At 54.7% G+C, this 27,877-nt stretch overlaps 1 protein-coding gene and 1 long non-coding RNA gene across 6 annotated transcripts; one reads left to right on the top strand and one right to left on the bottom strand.

The window, feature by feature from the left end:
* Window positions 1–1,389: 1,389 nt before the first annotated feature.
* On the top strand, window positions 1,390–27,658 carry CABP1 (calcium binding protein 1). Of its 5 annotated transcripts, none has more exons than XM_060192952.1 (9): window positions 4,605–4,717; window positions 11,824–13,183; window positions 17,594–17,773; window positions 20,309–20,339; window positions 20,569–20,712; window positions 22,278–22,387; window positions 22,614–22,761; window positions 24,888–24,979; window positions 27,204–27,658. In XM_060192952.1, the coding sequence occupies exons 2-8, from the start codon at window positions 13,139–13,141 to the stop codon at window positions 24,974–24,976; spliced, it is 747 nt and encodes a 248-aa protein (XP_060048935.1). In that variant the 5' UTR covers window positions 4,605–4,717; window positions 11,824–13,138; the 3' UTR covers window positions 24,977–24,979; window positions 27,204–27,658. The 5 variants fall into 5 exon arrangements, with proteins under 5 accessions (XP_060048934.1, XP_007525332.2, XP_060048935.1 ...); XM_060192953.1 differs by lacking the exon at window positions 4,605–4,717 and having other exon boundaries at window positions 11,227–12,391; window positions 13,080–13,183; XM_060192951.1 differs by lacking the exons at window positions 4,605–4,717; window positions 11,824–13,183; window positions 17,594–17,773 and adding an exon at window positions 1,390–2,158.
* LOC132539070 (uncharacterized) lies at window positions 13,786–15,619 on the bottom strand. The gene is made up of 2 exons (XR_009550369.1): window positions 15,184–15,619; window positions 13,786–14,312 (listed from the first exon to the last, which is right to left on the bottom strand). It is a non-coding gene; the product is annotated as an uncharacterized LOC132539070 (long non-coding RNA).
* Window positions 27,659–27,877: the final 219 nt, after the last annotated feature.

Raw genomic sequence — 27,877 nt, 5'->3', positions numbered from 1 at the left:
GGTTGGCATCAGGACCAGAGAGCGGAACAAGCAGGGCCTGGGAGTTCCACCCCCACCCACCATCAAGTCTCAAGTGTCCCGTTACTAAGCTGTGCGTCGCTCCAAGCACGGGCTTGGCCTTTTGTGTCCATGGCACCACCAGGAGGTTTATTTTTGCTTTTGTGATGAGTATCTGCGTCTTATAGATGAGGAAGGCAAAGCTCACAAAGTCACTGGGTGTTGCCCAGATGACCCAGAGCATTAGTGACAACTGGAACCTAAGATTTGGACAGGCCTGCATGATTCTGTGATTGCCTACCAAAAGCAGGATGCTTGCTTGCTTCCTCTTTTGAGCAGGACTGACTTCCTTCCTGTCTTCCTTCCTTCCTGCCACTAGGATTATCTCTGGGACTTGATGCTGGCACTATGAATCCACCACTCCTGTCAGCCATTTTTTTCCTTTTCTTTTCTCTTCTTCATCTTCTTCCTGTTGTAAGATAGGACTGATAGAAGTTGAGAGGAGGGCAGGCGGTGGCGCACCTGGTTGAGCGCGCACATTACAGTTCACAAGGACCCGGGTTCAAGCTCTTGGTTCCCAGCTCCAGGGGGAAAAGTTTCATGAGTGGTGAAGCAGGGCTGCAGGTGTCTTCTCTGTCTCTTTCCCAACCTCCCCATCCCCTCTCAAGTTCTGTCTCTATCCAATAATAAATAATCAAAAAATTGAGGGGGGGTGGGAGATCGAGAGGGAAAGACAAGACACCTGCAGACCTGCTTTGCCGTTCTTGAATCCTCTTCCCCCCTGCGGGGGGGGGGGCGGCAGACCTTGAACCCAGGTCCTTGTGCATGGTAACGTGTGTGCTAAAGCAAGTGCCCACCGCCCTGCTCGAGCAGGTATTTCTTGACTATCTAGAAGGGCACAGAAGTGAGGTGGAGACAGGACTGGAAGGGCAGGGGCAGCACAGGGTCCTACCTGAGACCGGGCCATCACCCGGCCCTGCAGAGCCCCGGCTACTCAGGTGCCACCTGGCTCCATTTGGGTTTCGAGAACAGAATTCCCTGGCTCGTTCTCCCGGGGCCTCCTGTCCCCACACCTTAGTGTTACATGGCATCAGAGGGCAGCCTGCCTCCTAGCAGAGTGCGGCCACGGCGGCCCGCCTCCGCTTCGCTTCATCCTCCCAGGGTGTCTAGCTCGCTGCGCCGCCGCCGCCTTCCCCGAGTTGTACCCCCCGCGGGGAGGTGTACCCCGCCGGCGCGTCTGCAGTGCTAAGGGCCCCGGCGGCGCTCCGGCTCCGGCCCCGGCACCCTGGGCGCTTGGCCGAGCCCACCGTGCGCGCCCCGCTCCGCGCCGCCGCCAGGGGCCGCCCGAAGCGGGAAGCGGGGCTCCGGGGCGGGGGGCGGGGCTCCGGGCGAGGGGCGGGGCTCGGCGCTACCTGGCCCGCGGGGAGCCGGGGGTGGGCACTCCGGGGACGAGGACCGGGACGACCGGCGACCCCCCCAGATCGCTCTGCGGGCCGCCGGGAGCTCGGGGCTCCGGGCGCAGAGGCCGAGCTGTCACATGGGCGGCGGCGACGGGGCCGCATTCAAGCGGCCGGGGGACGGCGCCCGCCTGCAGCGTGTCCTCGGGCTGGGCTCCCGCCGGCCGCCCCGCTCCCCGGCCGCCGCGCCACCCCCGCCGGGCCAGGGCCATGCGAGCGCGGGCCCCGCCGCGATGAGCTCGCACATCGCCAAGAGCGAGTCCAAGACGTCGCTGCTGAAGGCGGCGGCCGGGGGCAGCCGGCTCCCCCGCCACGGCCCTGCTCGGGAGCCCGCGCTGGCGGGCCGCCGCCTGGCCGCCCCCTGCCCGAGCGCGCCGCCGCCGTGCGGGGACCCCAGTTCGCGGAGGCCCCTGTGCCGGCCGGCGCCGCGGGACGAGGGCGCGCGGGGGAGCCGGCGGGGCCCCCCCCAGGCGCACTGCAGGCCCCGGGAGGCGCCGGCGGCCGCGGCGCCCCGACCTTCTCCGCAGTCGCCGCGGCCGCTGCCCCGCGGGCGGGACGGGGAGGAACGGGGACTGTCCCCGGGGCTCGGCCTGCGGGGTTCGCTGCGGGCCCCAGGTCGCGGGGAATCCGCTCCGGCCGCCGCGTCCGAGGCAGACCCGTTCCTCCACCAGCTGCGCCCCATGCTCAGCTCCGCCTTCGGCCAGGTAAGGGCCGCGCCTCCGGGACAGGCGCTCGGGACCCCGCGGCGCTGCCCGCCGAGCCCCTTCCGCCTCCCGCGGCCTCTCGTCCCCCCGCGTCTCCCGCGGCCCCTGCGGGCGCCCCGCCTCCCCGGGCTGATTCAGCACCCGGTGCGCTGTCCACGCTCCCGGCCTGTGCGGGCAGAGGCGCCGCGGCGCGCTCCCTCCACCTGCCCGCGAGCGACGCGACGCGAAGGGAAGCGCTGTGCTGCCTCCAGAACCGCCCGGAGACTTGCGGGGTCGCGGAGGGGCGCTCTGCTCTGCCGGTGACCCCCGTCCCCGTCCCGGGCCGAGATCAGTGAACGACCCGAGAGAGCGCGGGGGGGGGTCTGGGGATCGGGAGCACACTTGCTTGGAGACCAGTGGCCCTGGCCACCGCCTTAGGTGGCTCCAGAGACTGGGGGAAGTTAGAGGTAGAAGGAGGCCCCAAAAAGGCAGAAAAGAGAAGCAACTGGCTAAGTGTGGAGGGGCTGTATAGAGCTCTGGCTCAAACTGGAACTTTGGGGGTGATTTAAGGAAGTGGCCAATCTGTGCGGCTGTGGAATCGCAGGAAGTGGAGTGACCCCCAGAGACCCCGGTCTCTCCCGGGGTTCTGGGATTTCAGGCCGGGAAGGGGGCCCCTCCCCGGGTGCCGACCCTCGCCTGCGGGTGCGGGTGCGGGTGCGCTGCCGGGACTGGTGAAGTCCTGAGTGCAGCCGGATTTCCTCTGGCGCTGAGTCCGTAATTAAGTCAAACGCATTAGCACAGCGTGGAGACAGCTCTGCGGCTGTAATGCAGAGGTCTGATGAGAGCATCTGGTGTCTGGAGCGGCGGGGGCAGACCTGAGCGCTGCCTTGCCAGGATGGAGCCAAAGTGCCTACTAGCTTGTGGAATTCCAAGGAGGCCGAGCGTGACTGGCCCCAGAGCTACACATCACATCCCTTTTCACAGTCTTACTGCTGCGCCGACAAGAAGGTAGCTGCTGCAGGTTCGGGTTGCCAGCCGCTGCGGTGGAAGCGTGACAGGGCTGCTGTGTGTGGCTTTGTTCCCGGGGGGGAGCCTGCCTCAGTGGAGTTAGCTGGTTCTCCAGAGTAAAGATGAGGACGCAGAGCTGCCAGAGTGCCCTGGCGTGTTGAAGGAGAAGTTCGCTTGCTGCACTGGCTTAGGTATTAGCAAGGATGCAGAGGGTGTTAGAGCAGAAGGGGCCTGTGTGGTGGGTCTGAGCTGAAGATGGAAGCCGTTGGAGGGTGACACCTACTCATCCACTAATCAGCTTTGCTTTCTGGGCACCAGGCAGACTATAGTTTACAAGAGAAGTGGGGGTGGGGGTGTTTTCTGGCTCTTTGGGAGCTCACAGCCCTGCATCTTGGAGGGCAAGGCCATTGGCCAGATCTGTCTTCACTGCTGGAGACAGGGCCCTTTCTGCCCCTCCGTGGGGCATTCGCCCACAGGGCTCCTCTCTGATGCAGAGCATTTCATCCATCTGCTTTCGTCCTCCTTCGGTTTTTCTCAGCCATCAGGGGAAGAATACTCTCCAGCCCAGTGTTCTGAAATGTCACCAGGGTTACCTGAGTCAGGAAGAACTGGAAGGGCCCATCAAATATTCACGACCTCCCTCTGGAAGCCTGGCCTGGGCCTGCAGCCCTTTTCGTTAAAGCTCAGCGCATTCAGTCCGGGCTCCCAGCTGACAGCTCTCCAGTGTCTAAAAGCAGCAGCAGGAAACCCAGCCTGGGACCTTGTGCCAGTCTCCAGTGACGGAGGGTCACCAGTGCTTCCTTCCCTTCTCTTCACATTGAGATTTCTGTTCTCAGAGACAGGTTTGGGACCAGGAGGGGAGTAGTGGGGTTTTGAACACAGGAACTTTCAGCAAAGTTCTGCTAAGGGCAAAGGATAGCTCAGGGAAAGTTTATTTTTCATTTAACAAGTGACTTGCTTAACCTCATCAATCCTCTGTTTCTTTATTTGCAAATAGGGATAATCTTAGTACCTCCGGGGGTTTGGAAGATTAGTGGAAGGTTAAAGAACGTGGCCCAGTGTGTTACCCCAAGCTAGGTCTCTATCAATATTCATAGTAGTTATTATTGGGCTGTCAGAAAAGTCATGATTTTTTTTCTAGCCTTTTTTTTTTTTGCCTTTTGTTGCCCTTGTTGTTTTATCATTGTTGTGGTTATTGTTATTGTTGTTATCGGTTGTTGTTGGCTAGGACAGAGAGAAATGGAGAGAGGAGGGGAAGACAGAGAGGGGGAGAGAAAGACAGACACCTGCAGACCTGCTTCACCGGGATCCTAACGCCGGTCCTTGTGCTTTGCGCCATGTGTGCTTAACCCGCTGCGCTATCGCCAGACCCCCGTTTTCTCTACTTTTCTCACAAAAACGCACCATGGCTTTTCTGACCGCCCAGTAAAATATTATTACTGGTTTGTTTGTTTGTTTGTCGTCTCTGGGACCTTACTGCTCTGGGGCTGACTCTTCCAGATGGAGACAGAGAGGGAAAGAGCTTGGCCTTGAACCTGGGCTGCACACACGGCAAGGCAGCACGCCACTCAAGTGAGCTATTTCGCCGGCCCCTGTTCTTTGTTTTTCCAGCCCTAGGAGAAGAGCTCAGGGCTTCCCATGTATGTGACACTACTGAGCAGCTCCCCAGACCCCACTTTCTCTTTTTTATTCAGCAAGGGAGAGAATGGTGAGAGGAAGAGGGACGAGAGACTGCTCAGCACTGCTGTCATAGCATCACCCATGGTGCTTTCACGCCTTGCTGCGGCTCTAATCCAGGGCCTCGCACACAGGAAGGTGCCTGTCTCCCTCCTCTGTTGCTGTTTTTATTGACTGACGACCAGTGGGCTGTGTCAGACCCTTTTTGCATTTATAATAAATCCAGGGAAAGTCACATTAGAGGTACCGATAGATTTGTTCATTGTGGCAGGACTGGGTGTGGGGGGGCTGAGGGATGGCTTTTTCCAGTGACCTCATAGACTTGCTTGTTGTCTGTGGGGGAAGAGTGTGGTTTAGGGGCTCAGGCAGAGAGAGCTGTAAGTTCTTATCCCAGCTCTGTCACTTTTTATCTCTGTGACCTTGAGCCTGTTTGTTTTCTTGCTGTGGGCTGGGTTTCCTCAGCCAGAAATGAACTTAACAGAAAAACTGCTTTGCAGAGCCAGCCACTCTGAGGGCTACATAAGGATGCATATGAGAGTGGGCTCTAGGGAGTTGGGCGGTAGCGCAGCAGGTTAAGTGCACGTGGCGCAAAGCGCAAGGACTGGTTAGCATCCCTATTCAAGCCCCTGGCTCCCCACCTGCAGGGGAGTCGCTTCACAGGCGGTGAAGCAGGTCTGCAGGTGTCTGTCTTTCTCTCTTCCTTTCTTTTTTTTTTCTTTTTTTAAATTTTATTTATTTATTCCCTTTTGTTGCCCTTGTTGTTTTATTGTTGTAGTTATTATTATTGTTGTCGTTGTTGGGTAGGACAGAGAGAAATGGAGAGAGGAGGGGAAGACAGAGAGGGAGAGAGAAAGATAGACACCTGCAGACCTGCTTCACCGCCTGTGAAGCGACTCCCCTGCAGGTGGGGAGCCGGGGGTTCGAACCGGGATCCTTATGCCGGTCCTTGCACTTTGCACCACCTGCGCTTAACCCGCTGCGCTACCGCCCGACTCCCCTCTCTTCCTTTCTATCTCCCCTTTCTCTCTCAATTTCTCTATGTCTCTATCCAATAACAAATAAAGAAAGAAAGAAAAAGAAAAAAAGAGTGGGCTCTGTAAGTGCGGCCCTCATTAGTGTATTATTGGATGAGGGGCTAGGGAAGATTTTACAAGCTACCTCTAGCCAGGTGAGGAAGCTTGTGACTGGAAGGAACTGAGCGATCAAGGACCATCCCCTGTTCCTCTTTTGGGGCCAGCCAAGGACATGCCACCCCCTGCCTAGAGAGGAGATGTGATGTCGGAAATCAACTCAGAATAGGCATGACTTGGGGCAACTCTTGGCATTGGGTCTTAAAAACTATTTAAAGAACCATCTTTCTGCTCCTTACCCTACACTCAGGAAGAAACACCCCTGGAGAAGAAGCAAATGCAAATAAAACCCACAGATCCATCTCATCCTTCCCCTTCCTGGCAAGAGAGACGGCTTTTTTTTTTCTTTCTCTTAATACGGTTAAGGAGATCAACCCCAATGTTTCAAGCATATATCCTGAGCCATATCCTTGGCCCAACATTTTCCTTCCCCCCCTTTTTAATTTTTTAAATATTTATTTATATTTATTTTCCCCTTTTTGTTGCCCTTGTTTTTTATTGTTGTTGTAGTTATTGTTGTTATTGATGTCGGCATTGTTGGATAGGACAGAGAGAAATGGAGAGAGGAGGGGAAGACGGGGAGAGAAAGACAGACACCTGCAGACCTGCTTCACCGCCTGTGAAGCGACTCCCCTGCAGGTGGGGAGCCGGGGGCTCGAACTTGGGGATCCTTACGCCAGTCCTAGCGCTTTGCACCACATGCGCTTACCCCGCTGCGCTACTGCCCTCCACCCTCCTCCCTTTTTTTAGTGTTATTTTTTCTTTATTAGTGGGGAATTAATGGTTTACAAATCAACAGTAAAATACAGCAGTTGGTACAGGTCCTTTCTTTCTTTATAATGAGAGAGAGAGAGAGGGAGAGAAGCAAAGCGGCCTCCAGCAAGGGGCTCTCCTGGCTGCTCCCACGCGCCTCACCCTGGGTGCGTTCCTGGTGCCTCACCCTTGTGCTAGGTGCTCAGCCCGAGCCTCTAGAGTCTGTCTTCATGTCAGTGGGCTGGCTCACTCCCCAAACGGCTCTGCACATAGCACGATGGCAGTAGTTAACATGTAAGCAATGAATGAATGTACGTCTCCAACTCTCTAGATTTCACATGGGAGAGAGACCAGAATTTGGGTCCTAATAGACTCATTTAGTGGAATGAAGCCTGTGTTCCTAGGATGACGGCTGTGTATTGCTCATGTCTGCCAAGCCAACTCCACTCTCCTCTCCTCTCCTCTCCTCCCCTCTCCTCCCCTCCCCTCCCCCTCTCTTCTCCTCCCCTCTCCTCCCCTCCCCTCCCCTCCCCTCTCTTCTCCTCCCCTCCCCTCCCCTTCCCTCCCCTCCCCTCTTCTCCCCTCCCCTCTCCTCTCCTCCCCTTCCCTCCCCTCCCCTCTTCTCCCCTCCCCTCTCCTCCCCTCCCCTCCCCTCCCCTCTCCTCTCCTCCCCTTCCCTCCCCTCCCCTCTTCTCCCCTCCCCTCTCCTCCCCTTCCCTCCCCTCCCCTCTTCTCCCCTCCCCTCTCCTCTCCTCTTCTCCCCTCCACTCCCCTCCCCTCTCCTCCCCTCCCATCCCCTCTCCTCTCTTCTCCCCTCCCCTCCCCTCCCCTCTCCTCTTCTCTTCTCCCCTCCCCTCCCCTCTTATCCCCTCCCTTCCCCTCCCTTCCCCTCTCCTCTCTTCCCCTCCCTTCCCCTCCCTTCCCCTCTCCTCTCCTCCCCTCTCCTCTCCGAGAGAGCCCCTTTTCTTTTAGCTCTGACGGTTGATGGTGCTGGGGATTAAACCTGGGACCTCTTGCATGAAAGTCCTCTACACAACTGCTGTGCTATCTCTCTGGCTGGAGAAGGTCTTTTTGTGGTTGATATAAATCGTAGGTGAGGGAAGAGGCAACATCAGAGTCAGTTCAGCGAGTCCCCCACGATGTCTGCAAATGCTGTTTGTCTCTGCTGTTTGGGGAAGGCAACAGGGGTACAAAGAGGAAGCCAGTCTAGAACCCATGGAATAGTTGACAAAGTATCTTCTCCTTATCTTCATAGCAACCTAAGCTGGTTGTCAGTATCACACACCCCCCATTTTAGAGATGAGAAAACAGACTGGAGAGGAGTGGCTTGTTCCGAGGTCACACAGTAAGTGGCAGGGCTCTGCAGGCCCCAGGGATGCCTGCTTAGACTGCACCAGGCCAGCCCAGTGGTGAGTCCCGCAAGTGTTTCCTGTTTGTCAGGGCATCTCCAAAGCACCTCTCCTATTACAACTCAGCTTTCCATGAGTATCTTAGCAGCGGGCTACCATCCCAGTTTAAGTGCTGGCAGTAGAACTGATCGGGGCTGAAGGCCAGCCGTGCTTCTAATCAGGAATAATCAGCAATGGGTTTATCCTTCTCATCCCCCTGATCCTATTATTCCATTCCAGAACTCTCAAGTGTAGCTTCTGGAGGCCCAGGGACTGCCAGTGAAGAGGGATGGCCCAGTAGGCCCATGTGTGTGCTTTGCTCCTTACTGAGTCCTGCCATCCGGCCTTCTTTTTTTCCCTTGGGTAAAGACAGCCAGAAATTGAGAGGGGAGAAGCAGAGACACACCTGCAGCCCTGCTCCACCACTTGTGAAGCTTTCCCTCTGCAGGTGGGGACTGGGGGCTTGAACCTGGGTCCTTGAGCACTGTAATGTATGTGCTTAACCAGGCGTGCCACCACCCAGCCCCCATCCGGCCCTTTTAAAGCCTTTAGCTGAAGGTGGAGCTGTCTGCCTCCTTCAGATCACCGACTGCCCCTGTGCCTCAGAACCACCAGCAGCCCTCTTGTCCAACCCATATTGTTCATGCCAGCACCGCTCTGAGTCCCTGAGTCTTGTGCTCACCTTAAGCCTCCAGCTGGTGTCAGCACCCTCCCTGCTTAAGAAGGAAGAGGTTTTGGGGGGTCAGACGTTAGCGCAGCAGATTAAGCACACATGGCACAAAGCACAAGGACCGGCGGAAGGATCCCAGTTAGAGCCCCGGCTCCCCACCTGCTGGAGGGGAGTCGCTTCACAAGTGATGAAGCAGGTCTGCAGGTGTCTGTCTTTCTCTCCTCTCTGTCTTCCCCTCCTCTCTCAATTTCTCTCTGTCCTATCCAACCACAACAACATCAATAGCAACAATAACAAGGGCAACAAAATGGGGAAAAAATGGCCTCCAAGAGTAGTGGATTCATAGTGCAGGCATTGAGCCCCCAGCAGTAACCCTGGAGTAAAAAAGAAGGAAAAGGTTTTGTCCAAAGTCTGACTTTTCCATTTTTGCTGTCACCTGCTTCAAGGACAGAAGCATATCCTGAGCTTGACAAGTGGGCGCTGTACTTTGGACTGATCTGCAGAGGGCAAGAGCCACCAGCTCTGACTAAGTGGATGCCCAGTGAAGCAAACAGAGGCCACTCTGCCCTCTTTTTTTTTTTTTTTTTTTCCCTCCAGGGTTATCACTGGGGCTTGGTGCCTGCAACACGAATCCATTACTCCTGGCGGTCATCTTTTCCCATTTTTGTTCTTGTTGTTGGATAGGACAGAGAGAAATTGAGAGAAATGAGGGAGACTTCTTTCACCATTTGTGAAGCGACCCCCCTGAAGGTGAGGAGCCGGGGGCTCAAATCAGGATCCTTGTGTGGGCCCTGGCACTTCACACCATGTGTGCTTAACCTGGTGCGCTACCCTCCTCCCCTGTCCCTGAAGACTAGTTCCTTGGCATGGGATAGGGACCTTGTAGATACCTGGCACCATGGAGGCCTTTGTGTATATTATCTCATTAACATCTCATGAGAGACCCATGAGGGAAGTGTTAGAGTGTCCATTTGAGGGATAGGGAGATAGAGCACAGGACCTACATGCCCGAGGCCCCAGTGTAATCCCCAGTATCACCATATGCCAGCACTGAGCAGTGCTCTGGTCAGGGTCTCTCTCCCTCTCTCTCTCTCTCTCTCTGTCTCCGATAAATCTTTAGAAAACAGAGTAGCCATTTTACAAATAAAACAAGTCTCAGAGAGAAGACCATGTCCTCCCGTTCATGTAGACGCTGGGCATCAGGGCAAGATTTGAATCTGTCTGTCTGGCTCCAGTACTAGTTCTTTTATTTTTATTTCTTTTATTTTAATGAGAAAGAATAGATACAGAGGGAGAGATACAGAGAGAGACCAGAACACTGCTCAGTTCTGGCTTATGGTGGCATTAGGAATTGAACCTGCGACCTCAGAGCCTCAGGTTTGAAAGGCTTTTGTACAAACCCAATTCTTTTTTTTAATGTTATCTTATTTATTTATTGGATAGAGACAGCCAGATATTGAGAGGGAAGAGGGAGATAAGAGAGACAGAGAGACACCTGTAGCCCAGCTTTCCCCTGTAGGTGGGGACCAGGGGCTTGAACCCAGGTCCTTGTGCACTGTAACATGTGCGCTCTACCAGGTGCACCACCATTCGGCCCTCACAGTCCCAATTCTTTTTTTTTTAATTAAAAGAAAATTTTTTTATATTTATTTCCTTTTGTTGCCCTTGTTTTGTTGTTGTAGTTATTATTATTGTTGTTGATGTCGTTGTTGGATAGGACAGAGAGAAATGGAGAGAGGAAGGGAAGAAGACAGAGAGAAGGAGAGAAAGAGAGACACCTGCAGACCTGCTTCACTGCCTGTGAAGCGCTTCCCTGCAGGTAGGGAGCCGGGGGCTCGAACCGGGATCCTTATGCCGGTCCTTGCGCTTTGCCCCATGTGCGCTTAACCCGCTGCGCTACCGCCCGACCCCCACAGTCCCAGTTCTTCACCTCTGTATCAGTGGTCCTCAGCACTGACTTCAGCTTAGAAACCACCTGGTGTGCCGAACACCAGAGTGCAGAGCTCATCTACACCAGAATCTCCTGGGATGCACCCCTGGGCGTTGTGCTGCCTCCTAGAGCTACGGTTGAGTTACCACAAACTGGGCTCTCACTGGCAGCCTAACCAACTCCCCTCTGAGCTCTCTGATGAGCCCTCATTTTTTAAGAGTGCAGGTGGTCTGTCATCCAGATTTTGATTGCAAATCTTTGCTGTCCTTCCCTGTCCTTCTACCTTAGAACTTTTGCTCCCCCACATAGCCTTTATGTGAATCACGACTAAATGTGTTAGCGGTTCTTTCATCTTGTACCCAGTGGCTAGAATATAAACCCCCTTGAAAGCAGGGACCCAGCGTATCTTGTCCACCACTAAAGACATCTTTTTCCCATTTTAGTGGTCGTTTATGAGTGTCCATTGTTCACCACACCCTTTCCCATGGAAGGTTTTTTGTTTGTTTAAGATTTTATTTATTTATTTATTTATTAATGAGAAAGGAGGAGAGAGAGAGTCAGACATCACTCTGGTTCATGTGCTGCTGGGGACTGAACTCAGGACCTCATGCTTAAAAGTCCAGTGCTTTTTCCGCTGCGCCACCTCCTGGACCATCTCATGGAAGTTTTATGAGCCAGCTAGGGAAGCCCGTTTCCCAGCCCTGGGACGGAAGCTGTGCAAAATGAGAATTCAGAAGTCAGCAAAGCCAGGCTCAACCCAGGCCCAGCCTCCAGGTCCTCCAGGCACTCACACCCTCTGTGCTCTGGGCCCCCAGTGGCCCCCTTCACACTCCGTTTCCCACGAACACTTTGGAAGAAAGTGTGTACATGGGCTCCAGGCTTGTTAGAGCTCCCTGGGATCCACACCTCCTTCCCTGCCTTTTAGGCATCAGCAGCTTCCCAGGCTCCTCCCTCTGTTCTCAGGGGTGTACCCCTCTGGCTGCAAACCCCCCTGCCCAGAACGCTGAGTGACCGGCTCCACTCAGCAGGGTCATCAGGAACTTGCCGGAGACCACCTTTGCTAGCCCTCCGGGAGTGAGCCTGTGAGCTCGGCATTTTGTAGGCAATGCTTGCGTCGTCTTCCTTAACAGGAGTTCTGGCCAGCCATCCAAAGCTGGACAAGAATCCGCGGGAGAGGAACCTCCCTCCACAAATAAGCAGTTCAGCAGTCAGTGTCCAGCACCCCGGCTGAGAGCGGAGCTTCGAGCGCTATCTCTGGTGCCCCCTGCTGGAGAAAGCTGGGTGCAGGGAGACAGAACTCTTCCTCTCTTGGGTAAGCGGACTGCAGCTGTACGCCTGGATTGTGGCATCTGAAGCTTGAGATGAAGTCACATCAAAGGAAACCTGGAGGGTCTGGGAGGAGTCATCAGATATGAAGTCCAGTGGACCTTGAAGACCACCTTGTAAAGGGCTGCCTCTGCTCTGCTCCCCGAGGAAGCCTATGGAAGGGCCTTGCTCAGGACCAGGCAGAGGTCTGGAACTCAGGCCCTCCGCACCAGCACAGTCTCCATCCGACGCCCCTCAGAACCCTCCTTGGCTTCCCTTGGGTCTGGGAGACCGCACAGAGCGAAGGGAGCGGAGGAGCTGGTCGCTGGTCGTGCTGTTGCCTCAGCTGTGCATCCCGCCCTGGCACCTCATGTCATTGCAGTGAGAAGTCAGGTGTGAACAACGGAGTATGATGGAGATGTCACAGGACCTCCCAGGCCCTCCACTGACGCTGCCTGCTCTCAGCTGTCGCCAGGGGCCAGTTAGGATGAGTGTTTGTCTCTGGGTGCTTGCGTCTGTGCGTGTGTGCATGCGTGTGTGAATGTGCACTTAAAAGACAGGGAGCTGGGAGACAGCCTGGCTCTGGGGGCCAGACTCGCCTGCTTCCCCTCCTGGGTCTGCTGGCCTAATTCCCAGCTGCAGCTGCCATTACACACACACACACACACACACACACACACACACACACACACACACCGCCACCCCCCAGGCAATCTCTGCAGATTTGGCTGCGGGAGAGGAGGGGCCTGATGGAAGGGGGAAAGGAGCAGCAGAGAGAGGACTCAGCTCTAATCTGATGTAGATGAGCCTGCTCCCGATCCACTGCCCTCTGCCACATCAGCTCTCTGGGTGGTTTTTCCCTGTGTCCTGCACTCTCCCCTTCTGCCTTTATCTCCTTAAGAAAGTGCCCAGAAAGTTAAACCCACAAACACAAACCAAAAAAAACCAGAAGCAGGCAGCCGAGTAAGAGAGCACGCGCAAGAGAGAGGAGAGAGGGCTCAGATCAGACCTGGAGGAAGAGCCGCACAGGCAGAGGGCAGAGGGAGCCGGGCTGGCGGTGACCTAGACTGCGCTCTCTCAGCCCCCAAGGAGCCTCCTTCATGGACCCGGGGATCTCGAGAGGGGCTGCCTCAGCTTAGGATGGGCAACTGTGTCAAGTCTCCACTGAGAAATCTCTCCAGGAAGGTATGTTTCTGGAGTTCCCAAGACCTGGGGGGGAGACGGGGCATCTGGCCATCAGTGCCGGAGGTTGGGCTGGGAGGGAGTGGGCGCCCGAAGCTTCCTGCCCGTCCCGTGGGTTCTAGTGCTGTTCCCCAGTGTCTGCCTCCAGGCTCCCTCCTGTGACAGCTGTCTGTGTCCCAGACTCGCAGATGAAGTGGGGTTTAGAACTGCACGGGGGAGGGGAGGCCTGCTTGGGAATTGGCTGAAGATTTAGGAAGAGAACGCCTGTCACCTCTGGGTGACGGAATGAAAAGCGTGGGTCCTTAGATGTGAGCGGACACACCTCTTGGAGCTGGCAGAACCCACTGGACCTGGGTCCCCTGTCACTTTCCATCAAAAGTCCAGGGGCTTCTTCATCTCCTCTGAGGGTCTCTGACCCTCTGTGTTGGTCTGCAAATCTTTCAAGTTGTGGGTTTTGAAACAGACCCCCGTGGTACTGAAAGCTACCACACCAGGTATCTCCTTCTACCTGTGATAATTTTTGAGGTCAGAGAGTCTCAGCTAGAGCCAGACTAGTTCCGAACCCAGGATATCCCCATCGCGAAACAAGGTGTGGAACAAAGATGTGGATAAGTTGCTTTCTTTTGTGGATTTATTGCTTATGCACTAGGGTAGAACTTTTCAAGATTCTCTTTTGGAAAGAAAACAATTGTCAGGCATCTTCTGTGCGAGTCTGACTTAAAGGGTATTGCATCAGGTGGGCTCTGCCTGTTCTTTTAAGCTCTTTATTGTCAGGCCACTGGAAAAGCTCAGAGGTACTGTTTAAAGAAAGGAGACATGATGGGGTGCTGTCCTTCAATTCTTTTTCCAGAAAAGGAACTTGGTTGCCACTGAGGCTTTGAGACTCACCCCAGGACTCAGGTTAGCTCAGTGCAGCCCTCAATCCTCAGTCCTGTTTCATCGTTATCTCCTAGGTCAGTTGACAGCCTCCCAGTTGAGGACATTTTGGACTTTTTCTGCTTGTCGTCTTCACTCAGCTAAGCTGCTCACAACAAATTCCTTTTAATCTTCCCTGAGGGTTAACTGCTGCCTCTGTACCCCATCATCTGTCGTCTTAGGGGAGTCTTCTGTATCAGAAATGGCCTCTAAACAGCTGTGGAGAAGCAGAGAAACTGATCTGAGTTAGTCTCCTCTAGCAGCCGCACAGAGCTTGGAGGGATAAGAGTTAAGACCGAGACTGGTCCTAGCCCACCCGACTCATCCTCCTCCCTTATACAGCTGAGAACAGAGCCAGACTTCCCAGGGTTCCTCTCCCTAGCCACGTGAGCCTGGGCTGGTTGCACAGTCTCTCTGTGCCCGAGTCCTTTTCCATCAAGTGGAAATACTAATACGGACTGCCTGAGAGAGAACTAAGTGTTAGCTAGTGTTATTGTTAACACAATCATTATTTTCCCATTTGGGATTTCTTGAGAAGCGGATGAAAGAAAATAGAGACTTTGAGGCCTTAGGCTAAGGTAGAAGGCCATAAGAAGTATGACACTGACATCATGTTGATAATAATTGGCTCTTCCTAAATATCTACAATGTGCCCTGTTTTGATTACCTCATTTTCTCTTTTCTGTGCATTGCTTTTTATAGGCTCCAAGATAAGAGTTTTTGGGTGGGAGTAGATAGCATAATAGTTATGCAAAGAGACTCTCATGTCTGAGGCTCCAAAGTCCCAGGTTCAATCCTCTGCACCACCATAAACCAGAGTTGAACGGTGCTCTGGTAAAAAAAAAAAAGTTTTCTTGAAGAAAAGGGGGAGGTTCTTAAAGCGCACAGTCAGCAGGAAGCAGATCTGAGATTTAAACCCTGTTCTGTGTGAACCCAGAGCCGGTATTTTATTTTTATTTTTGTCTCTTTTTTCCCCCTGCTGTCAGAAATGTTATTCACAGACCCTTGGATCCGACCTGATAGGTTGCCTAGTCTGAGCTCTAGGCCCTGCAGACCTGGCTTGTCCCTCTTGCCCAGTGCTTACTCACTCAGCTCCTCCTTGAGCACCGTCAGCAGAGTGAGCACTGCCCGGGTGCTCTTGGCCAGCTCATGTTGTTAGAAAGCGGGCATGAGGCTGGCAGGCCCCTCCTGTTGCCGTGTCACACTCAGGAGATGTCCTCTCCATGCCAGGAGACATTGTCTGCCTGTGGGCTGCTGCCCACTTGGCTTCCTGACTGGTATCTGAAGAACTGGTCAGGGCGAGAGGCGCCGGCTCCAGGCTTGGAGCAGGGGAGGAGCAGGCTGTCAGGTACCATCACTGGCCTGGGCAGCACAGCAGCTTCCTGGGGCGCCTTGGTGCCAGGTGACGTTAGGATCAAGGGAGGCAGTGGAAATTCCCCAGCCACCACTGCGCGCTCTTTGTGGGGCAAACTCTTTCCCATCCTTCTCACTTCCCTGATTGGCAAATGCTCTCCCACTTCCTCCAGAGCCAGCAGTAAATGCCTTCTGGCACCTGCTGCTCTCAAGTTGCATCACAGTCCCCATCCCCGTCACCACCCTTGTCATTGTCATCGCCATGGCAACCCCCTTCCTTGGGCTCTCCTGGTGCTCTAGGCGCTCTGAGATTGCTCACTCACTGCTTACAAGAGTCCCTTGAGTCGCTATGATTAGTGCTGGGCTCCAGGAAAGGAAACCAGAGCACTGAGAGGTGAGGTGACCCACCCAAGGTCATGCAGCAAGCAGGTGGCAGAGGCGGAATGTGCCCACAGCCAGTGTACTGAACCGCTTAGGGGTAGCTGTGGACCCCTGCGGTCTCCTGCTACATGGAGACCGTGTGCATGAGAGCCAGCCAGAAACAGCCAGCCAGAAACAGGTGTCTGCTGGCGGTGAGCTGCTACTCCCCAGGCCTCCTCGGAGCCACCACCCCTACAGGAAGGCCTCTCAGAAGCCCGTGTGAGCATGACTGAGCCGGAACCTCTTTGGGGCACTTAACCAGAGTACTTGCTTGGTCTGGCTGACAGCCCTGAGGTTCAGAGATGAGCGCTTACTGCGTTTCCTGAACTTGGGCCTTGGGCTGGGAAGAGAAAGGAATTATTGTGCTCAGTGCCATGTTTGCAGTACTGCTAATTGCCTTTTCCTAATATCTACAATGTACACAGCATCTTCTATCTCATTTGCTCTGTTCCATCTAGCAGTTATTGTGATTATTTTATGAAGAGCTGGGCTAGAGATAAAGGAAGGTGGTTCTGGGAAGACATGCAGCTCCCTAAGCCTTTGGGTCCCCTGGGAATGTCCCCCTCTCTAAATGGGAGCAACAGGAGAGAAGGGTCAAGTCCTGGGATTGAGGACCACACAGCCCCCAAACTTTGACTGTTCTGCGTCTTCAAGAAGGTTCAGTCCCAGAATCCCCATAATGTGAGGAGATACCTAGTACAGGACTGAAGGCAGGACGCCCTGGTGTGGACTCAGGGGCCCCAGGCATCCAGGAGGGTCAGGGTGCCTTGGAATGTTGTGTCTGGATGCTACTGTTGTCCTAAGGGGACAGTCGTGGGCAGCCCTGACTTTTTATAGCTGCATGGGAACCGGCAGGGAAAAGGAGGGGTTGGCTGGGGCCTGGGAGCACAACTATATTCGGTAAGCAGAGAGGGCCCCTGCCTCAGCCTCTGGAGGTCCGGCAGCCGGGCCAAGAGCCAGGGAAAGCAGGGGTGTGGGGTGGGGAGGAGAAGAACGTTCGTGGCAGAGTGTTCAGACTTGAGGCTACAAACTGGGTACAATCTGACCCCCCAGTGAGCTTGATTTAGCTCTCCTGGGAGGACTTGAAATGGGAAGATGGGAAGCTAAGTGGTGGCGCCTCTTCAGAAGTGGGGTACAGCCCCACTCTGCCTCAGTCCCACCCCCACACCTGCCTGCTTCATTCCTGTTAGCTGTGACCTCCACTCTGGCAGACTAGCTAAGCCAGCTCTCTGGGCTGTTTCTATTGTCCTCACTGCCTTCCCTTGGGGATCCAGAGTAGGTAGGGTCAGAAGTCAGTCAGGGGGCTTCTGCCCTTAGGGAGTCACACCAGGGCATCTTGGAACAGGATAGATGCCTTCAGTCTCTAAATGAGCACAAGCCTTCCTCTGCTACTCTCTGAGCTGCTCCATGCCAAGAGTGTGGTGTGGTTCTGTGTGCAAGTATGTGTGTGTGTGTGTGTGTGTGTGTGTGTGTGTGTGTGTGCATGTGCCCACCATGGGACTCACATCTGACTCTCCCTGGAGCATCCATTTGTCTCGAAGATTGGAGATTCCGTCTGTTGGAATGAAACCTGTCCCCAAGCATCCTGAGGGTCCTGGCTGCACCCTGCGGCCCCACTCTGAAGGGTCCTCTCAAGAAGAAAGCCCCCTGCGGGGCCTTGGAGCCAGGCTGGGCAGGGAGGTGACACCCTGACTCTCTTTTGTGTTTGCTTGTTGCCGCCTGAAGATGTGCCAGGACGAGAAGAGCAGCTACACGGCGGTGCAGACGGCCGAGGGGGGGCTGGCGGTCAGCGGGGAGCTGCCCGGGCCCCTTCTGGCACTGGCCCAGAACTGCGCCGTCATGCACAACCTCCTGGGCCCGGCCTGCATCTTCCTGCGCAAGGGCTTCGCTGAGAGCCGCCAGCCTGTACGTAAGTCGGCCCCTGCGGAGCCGCTCTTGAAGGCTTTGCTGGGCATGAGGTGGTGCCAGGGAGGAAGAGGGATCTCGCTGTAGCCCCTGCTCCCCTCCCCACAGACACACTTCCAACCTTCAGCTTGTGAATTTGATCCCCAGAACCCCCTGCCCTTGACTGCAAAGCACTGGTGAGTCCACATCCACCGACAAGAAATAACAAGTAAAAAAAAACAAGAAAGAAAAAGAAGTAACAAGTAATAATATTGTTTGGCTTTCTATGAGTGTGTGAGCACTGTTCTCACCACTGTGCTAAGTGCTTTCATGGATTGCCTCATCTGAGCCTCAGAGACTTCAGGAGGTAGGTACTGGTGTCATCCCTTTCTGCAGAGAGGAGAAGGGGTTGGAGAGGTAACACGCTCAAGGTAACAGCTAGCAGGTGATGGAGGATTCTGACTGGGGAGTAAGACTCTGGGGCCCCCTGTGCTCTTAGCAATAGTACCAAGAGCTTGTGTTTTGCATAGCTCAGCCTCTGCATTCAATCCCCCAGACAAACAGATGGTACTGGACACACGTCATATTCCAGTAGATTTTTCTGCGGCGATGGAAAGAAGTGCTTTGTAATGTGACCCGCCAATGCAGCAGCTCCTTGCTTCCTGTGGTAACTGAGTGCTGGAATGTGACGCAGGCAGTTGAGGAAGTGAAGTATCCATTTTATTTAATGCCAACCCAAATCTGAAGAGCCACATGGGGCTCCTGTGTTGGACAGCACCCCGCAGGTGTCCCGGCAGTCTCGGAGAATAACGGGGGCGTTCCAGACACAAACACTTGCAGGTTCCATCCACCAAACAGCACAGGCCCTGCACTGCAGACTGCGCCTCATGGTCTACTCCCGAGGGCCCTTGAGGTAGGGGGACAGGTATTCACCCCTTTTCAGAGGAGCAGGCCACAGCGCTGAAAGCTCACGTGACTCACCCCGAGTCCCTCTGGATGCTAGGGTGCAACAGGCCGGTGCTGGACACTCCAGTCTATCTAATTCTCGAGGCCAGCTGGTCTCCCCACACCCAGAAGTTGGAGGAAAAGGAGAGTGTGGGTGTTCTGGTCCCACCTGACCCCAAGCCAGGCCTCTTGACTCCTTTGCACATTGATGAGCCTCTGGGCTCTGCCCCAGAGCCCAGCACGGTCACCCCTGCTCCCCTGCACAGGGCACGTGTGACCAAGGGCCAGCATGCTGGATTCAGCCAAGAAAGATTCCGGTCACGCTACAAAGGGATGTCTGGCTTTCCTGCTTCCTGACCCTGGGCTTCTCAGAAATGTGGGCAGAAGGCAACTCACAGAGACATTGTGGCGTCAGTGAATCTTGCCCTCAGCTGACTGTGAAGGCCCCTCCTCTGGGAGATGTGGCACCGTCAGCCCAAGCTCCTGTACGTGCTCAACTGTCCTGCCCTGCGTGCAGTGCCAGGTCCCCAGCACACCCGCTTATCCCACAAGAGGATGCTCAGGAACCCGGCTAGAAAGTTCTTAGATGTTTTCCAGTGCTGGTGTGGTGGCAGCGACTGTCCTGATGCTGGCAGGAACAGCCTGCGCACACAGCTGAGCTGCCCCGCGCTCCCTGCGGCATGGTGTGCTTATGTTCATGGTGGCTGTGCCCCAGGGTGTGTGTCCCCGGGTGGGCACACCGCATCCGTGGCTCCCCTTCCCACGGCAGAGCACTGTAACCTTTGACGAGGAGGAGCCCAGCGGACCACTTCTGGAACCTACCAAGAAGGTCCATCTGGGCCTTAGTATCTGTTTCACGCCAGTCTGTCTAGGCAGGCCTGGGGCGACAGGCACCTCACCAGCTGGAACCTACCCCGTGCTTCCTCCAGGCTCTTTGGAGACCTCACCATCTGTTCTCATTCCTAGACCTAGGGACCCCCTGACTCCCTGAGGAGCTGCAGCAGGCCCTGCTTGAGGCTGGAGATGTGTTTTGGACCCTGGCAGCAGCCAGAGGCATTGGCAACCCCAGGGTCCTATGCTTTGTTCCTTGATAGGGCCAGCTGGAGGGTGGGGGGTCAGCTTAGAGAAAAGGGGTCTCTGCCCAGAACCCAGGGCACAGTCCTAACTCTGCCTCACCCTGGGATCCCCTTTCTCCCACCAGGGATGCCTGTGTCACCCCATGTTTTCTCCCCCAGCCCCTGCCTCTCCCTGGTCCTTCCTGCTCCCACTGGGTGATGTTGTTCTCTGTGTGGACCTCCCTCAGCCCTATTTTATTTACAGGTTTTTGCCTCCAGACCAGCTGTGTTGCAGACACACTTTGTGTCTGGAATAAGGGACCAGGGGTGCAGCGGTTCTGTGCCAGGCTGGATGGGACTCCTGGGTCCCCGCATATCCCAAAGGCAGCCACAGGGTTATTATATCTTTCTCCCTCAAGGACATGGTCCACACCTCACTCTGCTGCAGCCCGCCACCTCCTGCCCAGCCTCTGCTGCCACTTGACTGCCACCTAGGCTGGACTCTGTGACTTCCAGACCCTCACTATGGCTAACAGGATTTGTTCTTTTATTTCAGGACAGATCACTGCGGCCAGAGGAGATTGAAGGTAAGATCTGGCCTCTGATGAGATGGGGGCCCAGCATCTGGGAAGGGGGGTGAAGGAAGCTGGTGGGAAGAGAGGCAAAGACCCCTGAGCTCTTAGTGACTGGGCCGGTGCAGGGCGGAGCGTCCTCCGAGAAAGCAGGGAGGCACAGTGCCAGCGGGCGCTGGACTGCCTCTGCCGCCGAGGCTCGTGGGTTACACCCTCCATCACGCACACCTGTGCTCTGCCCCAGAGCTCCGAGAGGCCTTCCGAGAATTCGACAAGGACAAGGATGGCTACATCAATTGCCGGGACCTGGGGAACTGCATGCGCACCATGGGCTACATGCCCACAGAGATGGAGCTCATCGAGTTGTCCCAGCAGATCAACATGAACCGTGAGCCTCCCCACACCCCCTGCTCCCCACCCCGCCCTGCCCTGCCAGTCTTCTGCGTTCACGCTGCTCTGTGTCCAAGCTCTGGGCCCGTCTCTGTCCAAAGAGCAAAGCACCTTCTCTCCCCGAGTCCCGGATTCCTCACCTCTGCAGAAGGCGGCTACCGGAGGTGGTGCAGGGGTGGAGGTAGCTCTCTTCCATGTGTGTGGTCCCGGGTTGGAGTCCCAGAGCTGCGTGAGAGCACCACGGACAGACACAGGTGGAGGTCCATGGGCGGTGGCGTGAGGCTTTGGTGTCTCTCTTTCTCTAAAGTAGAAAAAGGAACTGGGGCAGCTCACCTAGTCGCACACATGCCTGGCTGTGAGGAAGGCTCTGGCCTCAAGCCCTGGCACCTCATGAGGGCACCATGCAAGGCACAGAGAGCGCTGCATGGCTGGTGGAGTGGCACTGGTATCTCCTTATGTCTGTCTCTCATCTGTCTCACTCTCTCAAATAAATACATAAATAAGTAAATAGGACTAGAGAGGCTGCTTAGCAGTGGTATCGCACACGTGTAAGGCCCTGGGTTCATTCCCTGGCACTGCACACAAAGAGTTGATTAATTAAAACTAAAATCAGGCAAGATGGCAACTCAGTGGCACCATGCTCCATCAAGGAGGAGGGCTGTCGTGAGAGCAGAGAAAATGTGTGCGCGTCAGTGGGCCCAACACCTGGTGCCTGGCTTGAGCAGAGGAGTGCTGTCATTACTGTGTTTTCCTCTGACCTAGTTTGGCTTCTCACATCTGCAAGCCTGAAACCAGGAGTGGAGTGCACGCCGTCCATATGGTGGGTGCAGGGAAGAGTTGGCGGGGGGGGGGGGGGGGGCGGTGAGGCAGCAGAGAAGACCTAGCAAAGGATACCCTCTCTAGCCTGGAGTCCAGTTCTGCAGAACGCAGGGAGCTCGTGTGGCACGCCCACCTCCAAGTTAGCCCCTTCCAACTGGGCTCTTCACCCCACGTTCCTGTCGGTCACTGGCTGAAAGCTGTTCTGTAAGCAGGACAGATGGGTGTCAGTCCTCAAGGTCTCCCACTGACTGAGAACCGGCTGGAAGTTGAGTTGCCATAGGAATAGGAGCTGGGGCCAGTGGCTCAGGTGGCCAGAACTTCGACTTGTCCCTCTGCCTTTATAGGATCTATGTTCCCTACCTCGGAAATTGTTTGCCTGTCTCTCCCATTCTTAATTATTTTATTTTAGCTCTGGCTGATGGTGGTGCTTGGGGATTAAACCCAGGCCTCAGAGCCTCAGGCATGAAAGTCTTTTGCAGAACCATGATGCTGTCTCCCTGGCCCTCCTCCCATTCTTGTCTACCTCTGTCCACCTTGTGACTTGTTCCCTTAACCTATCCCTGCTCACTCCCAAGAGTCATTTTTTGACAAATTACTTGTGTGGTCTCCTGTCTATCTCTTTGGCCTTTGGTTTTACCCTGAATCTGGTGCTGAGCAGCTCGAGGCGTTGGGAGTCCCCTTGGCTGCCTAGTTGGGGACGGGTAACAGTTGTGTGGATGACCTAGCCCTTTCCCCTGTCCCCAGTGGGTGGCCATGTGGATTTTGATGACTTCGTAGAGTTAATGGGACCTAAACTCCTGGAAGAGACAGCAGATATGATTGGAGTGAAGGAACTCCGAGATGCTTTCCGAGAGGTGAGTGACGGGAGCCAGGGAGGCAGAGGGTGGATAGGCTGCTAGAATCCCAGCCCCAGCATGCTTACTTGAAAAGAAACCTCAGGACTTGAAAAGAAACTGGGGAGGAAGCCTGGACAGGTAAGGGCTGCTGGGAAAGGAGCAGCAGTGACTCTGGAGCTGTGGCTCTCCCTCGGCATCTGACAGTCTCCCTCTCCCTGCTTGCTGCCGCCTTCGCCTTCTGTAGTTTGACACCAATGGTGATGGGGAGATAAGTACCAGTGAGCTTCGAGAGGCCATGAGGAAACTCCTGGGCCATCAGGTGGGACACCGAGACATAGAGGAAATCATCCGAGACGTGGACCTCAATGGGGACGGGAGAGTGGACTTTGAAGGTAAGTGGGGCGTGAAGCCATGCGCAGTCTCGCAGCTGTGTGTCCACGGGACAGCCGGCAGCCCGCTCCCTGCTCATCTCCGTCCACACACCCCTCTAGTCTACCTCCCACCCGTGCGCCCATCTGCTCATCTCCTCGTCTCTCTTTCTCTGTGGGTTCATTCACCCATCCCTTCGTCTAGTGAACGGCCATTTCTTTCACCCAGCAGCCATTTCTCTGCGCCCTGATCTTCACTCACGTGCTGGCATATCCATCTACCTGTGTTCATCTGTCCGTGCACTTTATTTATTTTCACCTCCAGGGTTATTGCTGGGGCTCAGTGCCTGCACCAGGAATCCACTGCTCCTGGAGGCCATTTTTCCCCCCTTTTGTTGCCCTTGTTGTGGTCATTGTTGATGTCGCTCGCTGTTGGATAGGACCAAGAGAAATGGAGAGAGATGGGGAAGACAGAGAAGGGGAGAGAAACATAGACACCTGCAGACCTGCTTCACCACCTGTGAAGCGACTCCCCTGCAGGTGGGGAGCCAGGGGCTCAAACCGGGATCCTTACGCCAGTCCTTGTGCTTTGTGCCACGTGCACTTAACCCGCTGCGCTACCACCCGACCCCCTGTCCGTGCACTTTAATATGTCTGTACACTAAATGCGTCTGTCCATCTGCCTGGACTGTCCATATCTCTGTAGACCTTTGTGTCTGTCTGTAAAATCACTTTTCTGTCTGTACCTCTGTGTGCATTCGTGGAGGCACGTGTCTGTCTGCCCCATCGTCCCTGTTCATCGGTATGCCCACCCACTCGTGCGTCCATATCTGAACTCTGTGCCCCTCAGCCGGACACTCAGCTCCCTTATAGTCTGACCGCGGTTCACCTGCCAGACACATGCACGCTGTGCCTTCCCAGTGCGCCAAAGCCCTCGTGGCCCACAATGCTGGCGGACTCTCACTTGAATGCTATTTATTGTCACCTCTAAATGCCCTTTAGTCTCTTTCTGGACTAAATTCTAGCCAGCATTTAAGACCCCCAGTGGGACCCTGTCCTCCAGGACTTCTCCTCTGAGACTTCAGCTGAACTTCCTTTTCTCTGGGTTTTCACACCGCCTCTCCCTCACTCTTTGCATTGCCCCGTCACTGCTGTTTAGTTTTCTGACTGTAACAGGCGACTGTTATAATTTGCCCTCAACTTAGCTTTTCCGAGATGAGGAGCCCTGTTTTCCTTATCTCTGCATTTCCCATCTGCCTAGATTAGTATCTGACACATAGCGAATGCTCAGTGATACTAAAAAATAACGACTGGGAGCCGGGCTGTAGCGCAGCAGGCTAAGCGCAGGTGGCACAAAGCGCAAGGACCGGCATTAGGATCCCGGTTTGAGCCCTGGCTCCCCACTTGCAGGGGAGTCGCTTCACAAGCGGTGAAGCAGGTCTGCAGGTGTCTTTCTTTCTCCCCCTCTCTGTCTTCCCCTCCTCTCTCCATTTCTCTCTGTCCTATCCAACAACAATGACATCAATAACTACAACAATAAGGCAACAAGAGCAATAAAAGGGAATAAATAAATAAATAAAATTTAAAAATAAAATGAAATAAATATAACAACTGTAATAGTTGTCACTTATTATCTGTGCACTTGTTATGTGCCGGTCACTAAGTAGCCAAACATGGGTATATTATCTCACTTAATTCAAACACTGGCTCCATGACTTGCATTTTTTTTAAGATTTTTAAAAATTTTATCTATTTATTTTCCCTTTTGTTGCCCTTGTTGTCTTTTTATTGTTGCTGTAGTTGTTCTTGTTATTGTTGGATAGGACAGACAGAAATGGAGAGAGGAGGGGAAGACAGAGGGAGAGAGAGACAGACACCTGCAGACCTGCTTCACCGCTTGTGAAGCGACTCCCCTGCAGGTGGGGGAGCCGGGGGCTTGAACCGGGATCCTTATGCTGGTCCTTGCGCTTTGCGCCACGTGCGCTTAACCCGCTGCGCTACCGTAGCCCGACTCCCAACTTGCATTATTTTTTAGCTAATGTTACAGATGAGGAAACCGAGGCTCAGAGAAGTAGTATAACTTACAGGAGATAGTCTAACTCCTGAAGGAAGAGCTGGGTCATAAACCCACTTGCACTTGCCACCACCAGACACTGTCCCTGACACCACTGGGAGCACTGAGATGCAGGGGCGTTTCCAGTCAAACGCTGGCTTTGCACCCCAGGAGCGTGCATTCTGACAGGCAAGTAACATGTGCAGACTCTGGTCGTATCTGGAATGCAAAGGTTGGGGAGCCTTTTTCGGGGATGGGGGCAGGGAGTAACCGGCCCTTGAAGCAGAAGAGCATGTGGGCACATAGGGAGGTTTCGCCACCATCGAGTCTGAAAGCTCAGGTGACCCCATGCCTAGAGAGTGTGCGGAAGGCAGACCTTCGCCAGAAGCCCAGCCCCCTCTGTTCATCCTGTCACCACATGCTACATCTCCACTGTGTGCAGAGAAATGTGACGGAGCAGGAAGGCTCAGCTTCAGCGCGGGAAGCAGAAGCCGGCAGTGTTATCTGAGTTGCACTAGGGGAGCGACAGTCAGCTGGAGCCAGATGGGACACCTGTCCAATCGGAGGAGTGGAATTAGGGAAGGCTTCCTGGAGGAGGTTTTAAATAAGCAGAACCCTAAGAGATGAGTAGAAGCCACCGAGTGAAAGAAAGGAAAAAATGTTGGGGGGTGGGGGAGGGGAATTGACTCAGATGAGTTGAAGACTTAAAACCACACAGAAACCTGCACGTGCATACTTAAAGCAGCTTAATGCAAATTTCCAACATTTGGAAGCGAGTAAAATAGCCTCCCATGGACAAATAAATGGTGGCACACTTAGTGACCAGGGCTGAGAGGTGGTGCACCTGGTTGGGCTCACACATCACTATGCTCAAGGACCTGGGTTCAAGCCCCTGCTCCCCACCTGCAGGGGGTTGCTTCACAAGCAGTTAAGTAACTCTGCAGTATCTGTCTTTCTTCCTATTTCCCCTTCCCTCTCAGTTACCTCTGTCCCATCAAATAAAATAGGGGGGAAATGGCTGTCAGGAGTGGTGGATTTGTAGTGCCAGCACCAAACCCTAGCAATAGCTCTGCTGCAATTAAAAAAAAAGGTGATGGGAGTCAGGCTGTAGCTCAGTGGGTAAGCGCAGGTGGCACAAAGTGCAAGGACCGCTGTAAGTGCAAGATCCCGGTTCAAGCCCCCGGCTCCGCACCTGCAGGGGAGTCGCTTCACAGGCGGTGAAGCAGGTCTGCAGGTGTCTGTCTTTCTCTTCCCCTCTCTGTCTTCCCCCATCTCTCTCCATTTCTCTCTGTCCTATCCAACAATGATGACAACAACAATAATAACAACAATAAAACAAGGGCAACAAAACGGAATAAATAAATAAATATTTAAAAAATTTTTAAAAAAAAAGGTGACCTAGCATCGCCATATGCCAGAGCTGAGCAGTGCTCTGGTTAAAGAAGAGGGGGGGGGCAGGAGGTAGCGCAGCAGGTTAAGTGCACATGGCATGAAGTGCAAGGACCAGCTCAAGGATGCCAGTTCGAGCCCCTGGCTCCCCACCTGCAGGGGGGTCGCTTCACAAGCGGTGAAGCAGGTCTACAGGTGTCTCTCTTTCTCTCCCCCTCTCTGTCTTCCCCTCCTCTCTCTACTTCTCTCTGTCCTATCCAACCACAACAACAATAACAACAAGGGCAACAAAAATGGGAAAAAAAATGGCCTCCAGGAGCAGTGGATTCGGAGTGCAGGCACCAAGCCCCAACAATAACCCTGGAGGAAAAAAAAAAGAGGAAGAGGAAGAAGAAGAGCCATTCACTCATGAAAAGCTGTGAAGGAAATGGAAATGTGTGTTTCTAAGTGAGAACAGACAATCCTATATGATGAGGAGTGATACCAGCAGCTTGACATTCAGAAAAAGGCAGAAGTAGGGAGGCAGCTGAAAGTCCAGGAGTTGGGCATTATTAGTGAGGAGTCAGTGAGGGGTCAGCCAGGGGCTGGGTGGCAGCTCACCGGCTAGATACAGCCCTTGCCTTACTTTGTGTGAGGCCTTGAGTATGATCCCTACTGGTACCATGTGGGAGAACCGAGAATAGCAGCTCATGGCTGATGGAGTAGTGCTGTGGTGTCTCGCCGCGCTCTGTCTGTCTCTTCCTCAGCTCCCCCCAGCCCCCCCCAAAAAAGTAAGAATGAAAAAATTGAACTATGGAAACTGCTCAGCTCAGTGGTGGTGTCACATTTGTATGAAGCCTGGGTTTATTCCCCAGCTAAGAAAACAAAACAGGCTCTTCGCTAGCAGCTGTGTAGAAGGGGCCAAACTGATGGGGAGGGGGTGCATGGCAGCGTGGGTAGACAGAGGCAACAGAGAGGGGCCCATAGGTCTGAGGGTGCTATGGAGGCAGCATCCTGACTGCAGCGTTCTCTCCACCCCTTCCAGAGTTTGTACGGATGATGTCCCGCTGAGGCCACGAGGGCCCCTCCAGGACCGCCAAGCTCCCTCGGGTGGGCAGCAGAGGAGCTGGAGCTCGCCTCACCTGTCAGAGCCGCCGAGAGCCAGGATGTATTGGCGGAGGGGGCCTGCCTGCACCCAGGGAGGTGCTCACCCTGGACCCCCACCCCTCCGCACTGTGAAAGACTCAACTCCTGCAACTGGAAAGGGGGGTGCCCACAGACAAGGAGGCCACTGTGCCAAGCTGGCCAGAAGTCATGCCAGGCACCAAGTGCCATGGACCCAGCCGCCACTGGTTGGGTGGGCCAGGGAGCCCGCCAGCAGACCCCACACAGCATGTCCGCCTGGGGCCAAGCCTCCCGCTGCCCTCCTCAGCTCTGTGCCCGTCCCAGCTTGCCTCAAACCTGTTATCTCAGAACCAATAAAAAGATTTCCAAGGGAGAGACAGCTGTGTAGGGGTGTGTGTGTTTCTGGGGGCTGGTTAGATGCCACATCTCCTGAGTGCCAGCCACATGCCCAGAATTGGCTGGACTCCTCTGTGTTCAGCACGCGTGTCCCATCACTTCCTCTCGCATCTCCAAAGCCAGAGCCTGGTACCCACAACCGAAAGGGAGGTGGGGATAGAGGGATGCAGCAAACAAAATCAAGTCCCATAGAAAGTG

This window comes from Erinaceus europaeus, chromosome 6 (genome assembly GCF_950295315.1).
Source record: "Erinaceus europaeus chromosome 6, mEriEur2.1, whole genome shotgun sequence".
NCBI lineage: Eukaryota > Metazoa > Chordata > Mammalia > Eulipotyphla > Erinaceidae > Erinaceus > Erinaceus europaeus.
Note: the sequence above shows the minus strand (reverse complement) of the source record. Positions and strands in the feature narration are given on the sequence as shown.

Bases quoted from the DNA above. Each gene is read 5' to 3' on its own strand.
- CABP1 (XM_060192951.1), top strand. From the start codon at position 1,535: ATGGGCGGCGGCGACGGGGCCGCATTCAAGCGGCCGGGGGACGGCGCC. The intron at 20,340-20,568 runs GTAAGATCTGGC...GCTCTGCCCCAG, and splicing joins GCGGCCAGAGGAGATTGAAG to AGCTCCGAGAGGCCTTCCGA. The intron at 22,388-22,613 runs GTGAGTGACGGG...CGCCTTCTGTAG, and splicing joins TCCGAGATGCTTTCCGAGAG to TTTGACACCAATGGTGATGG.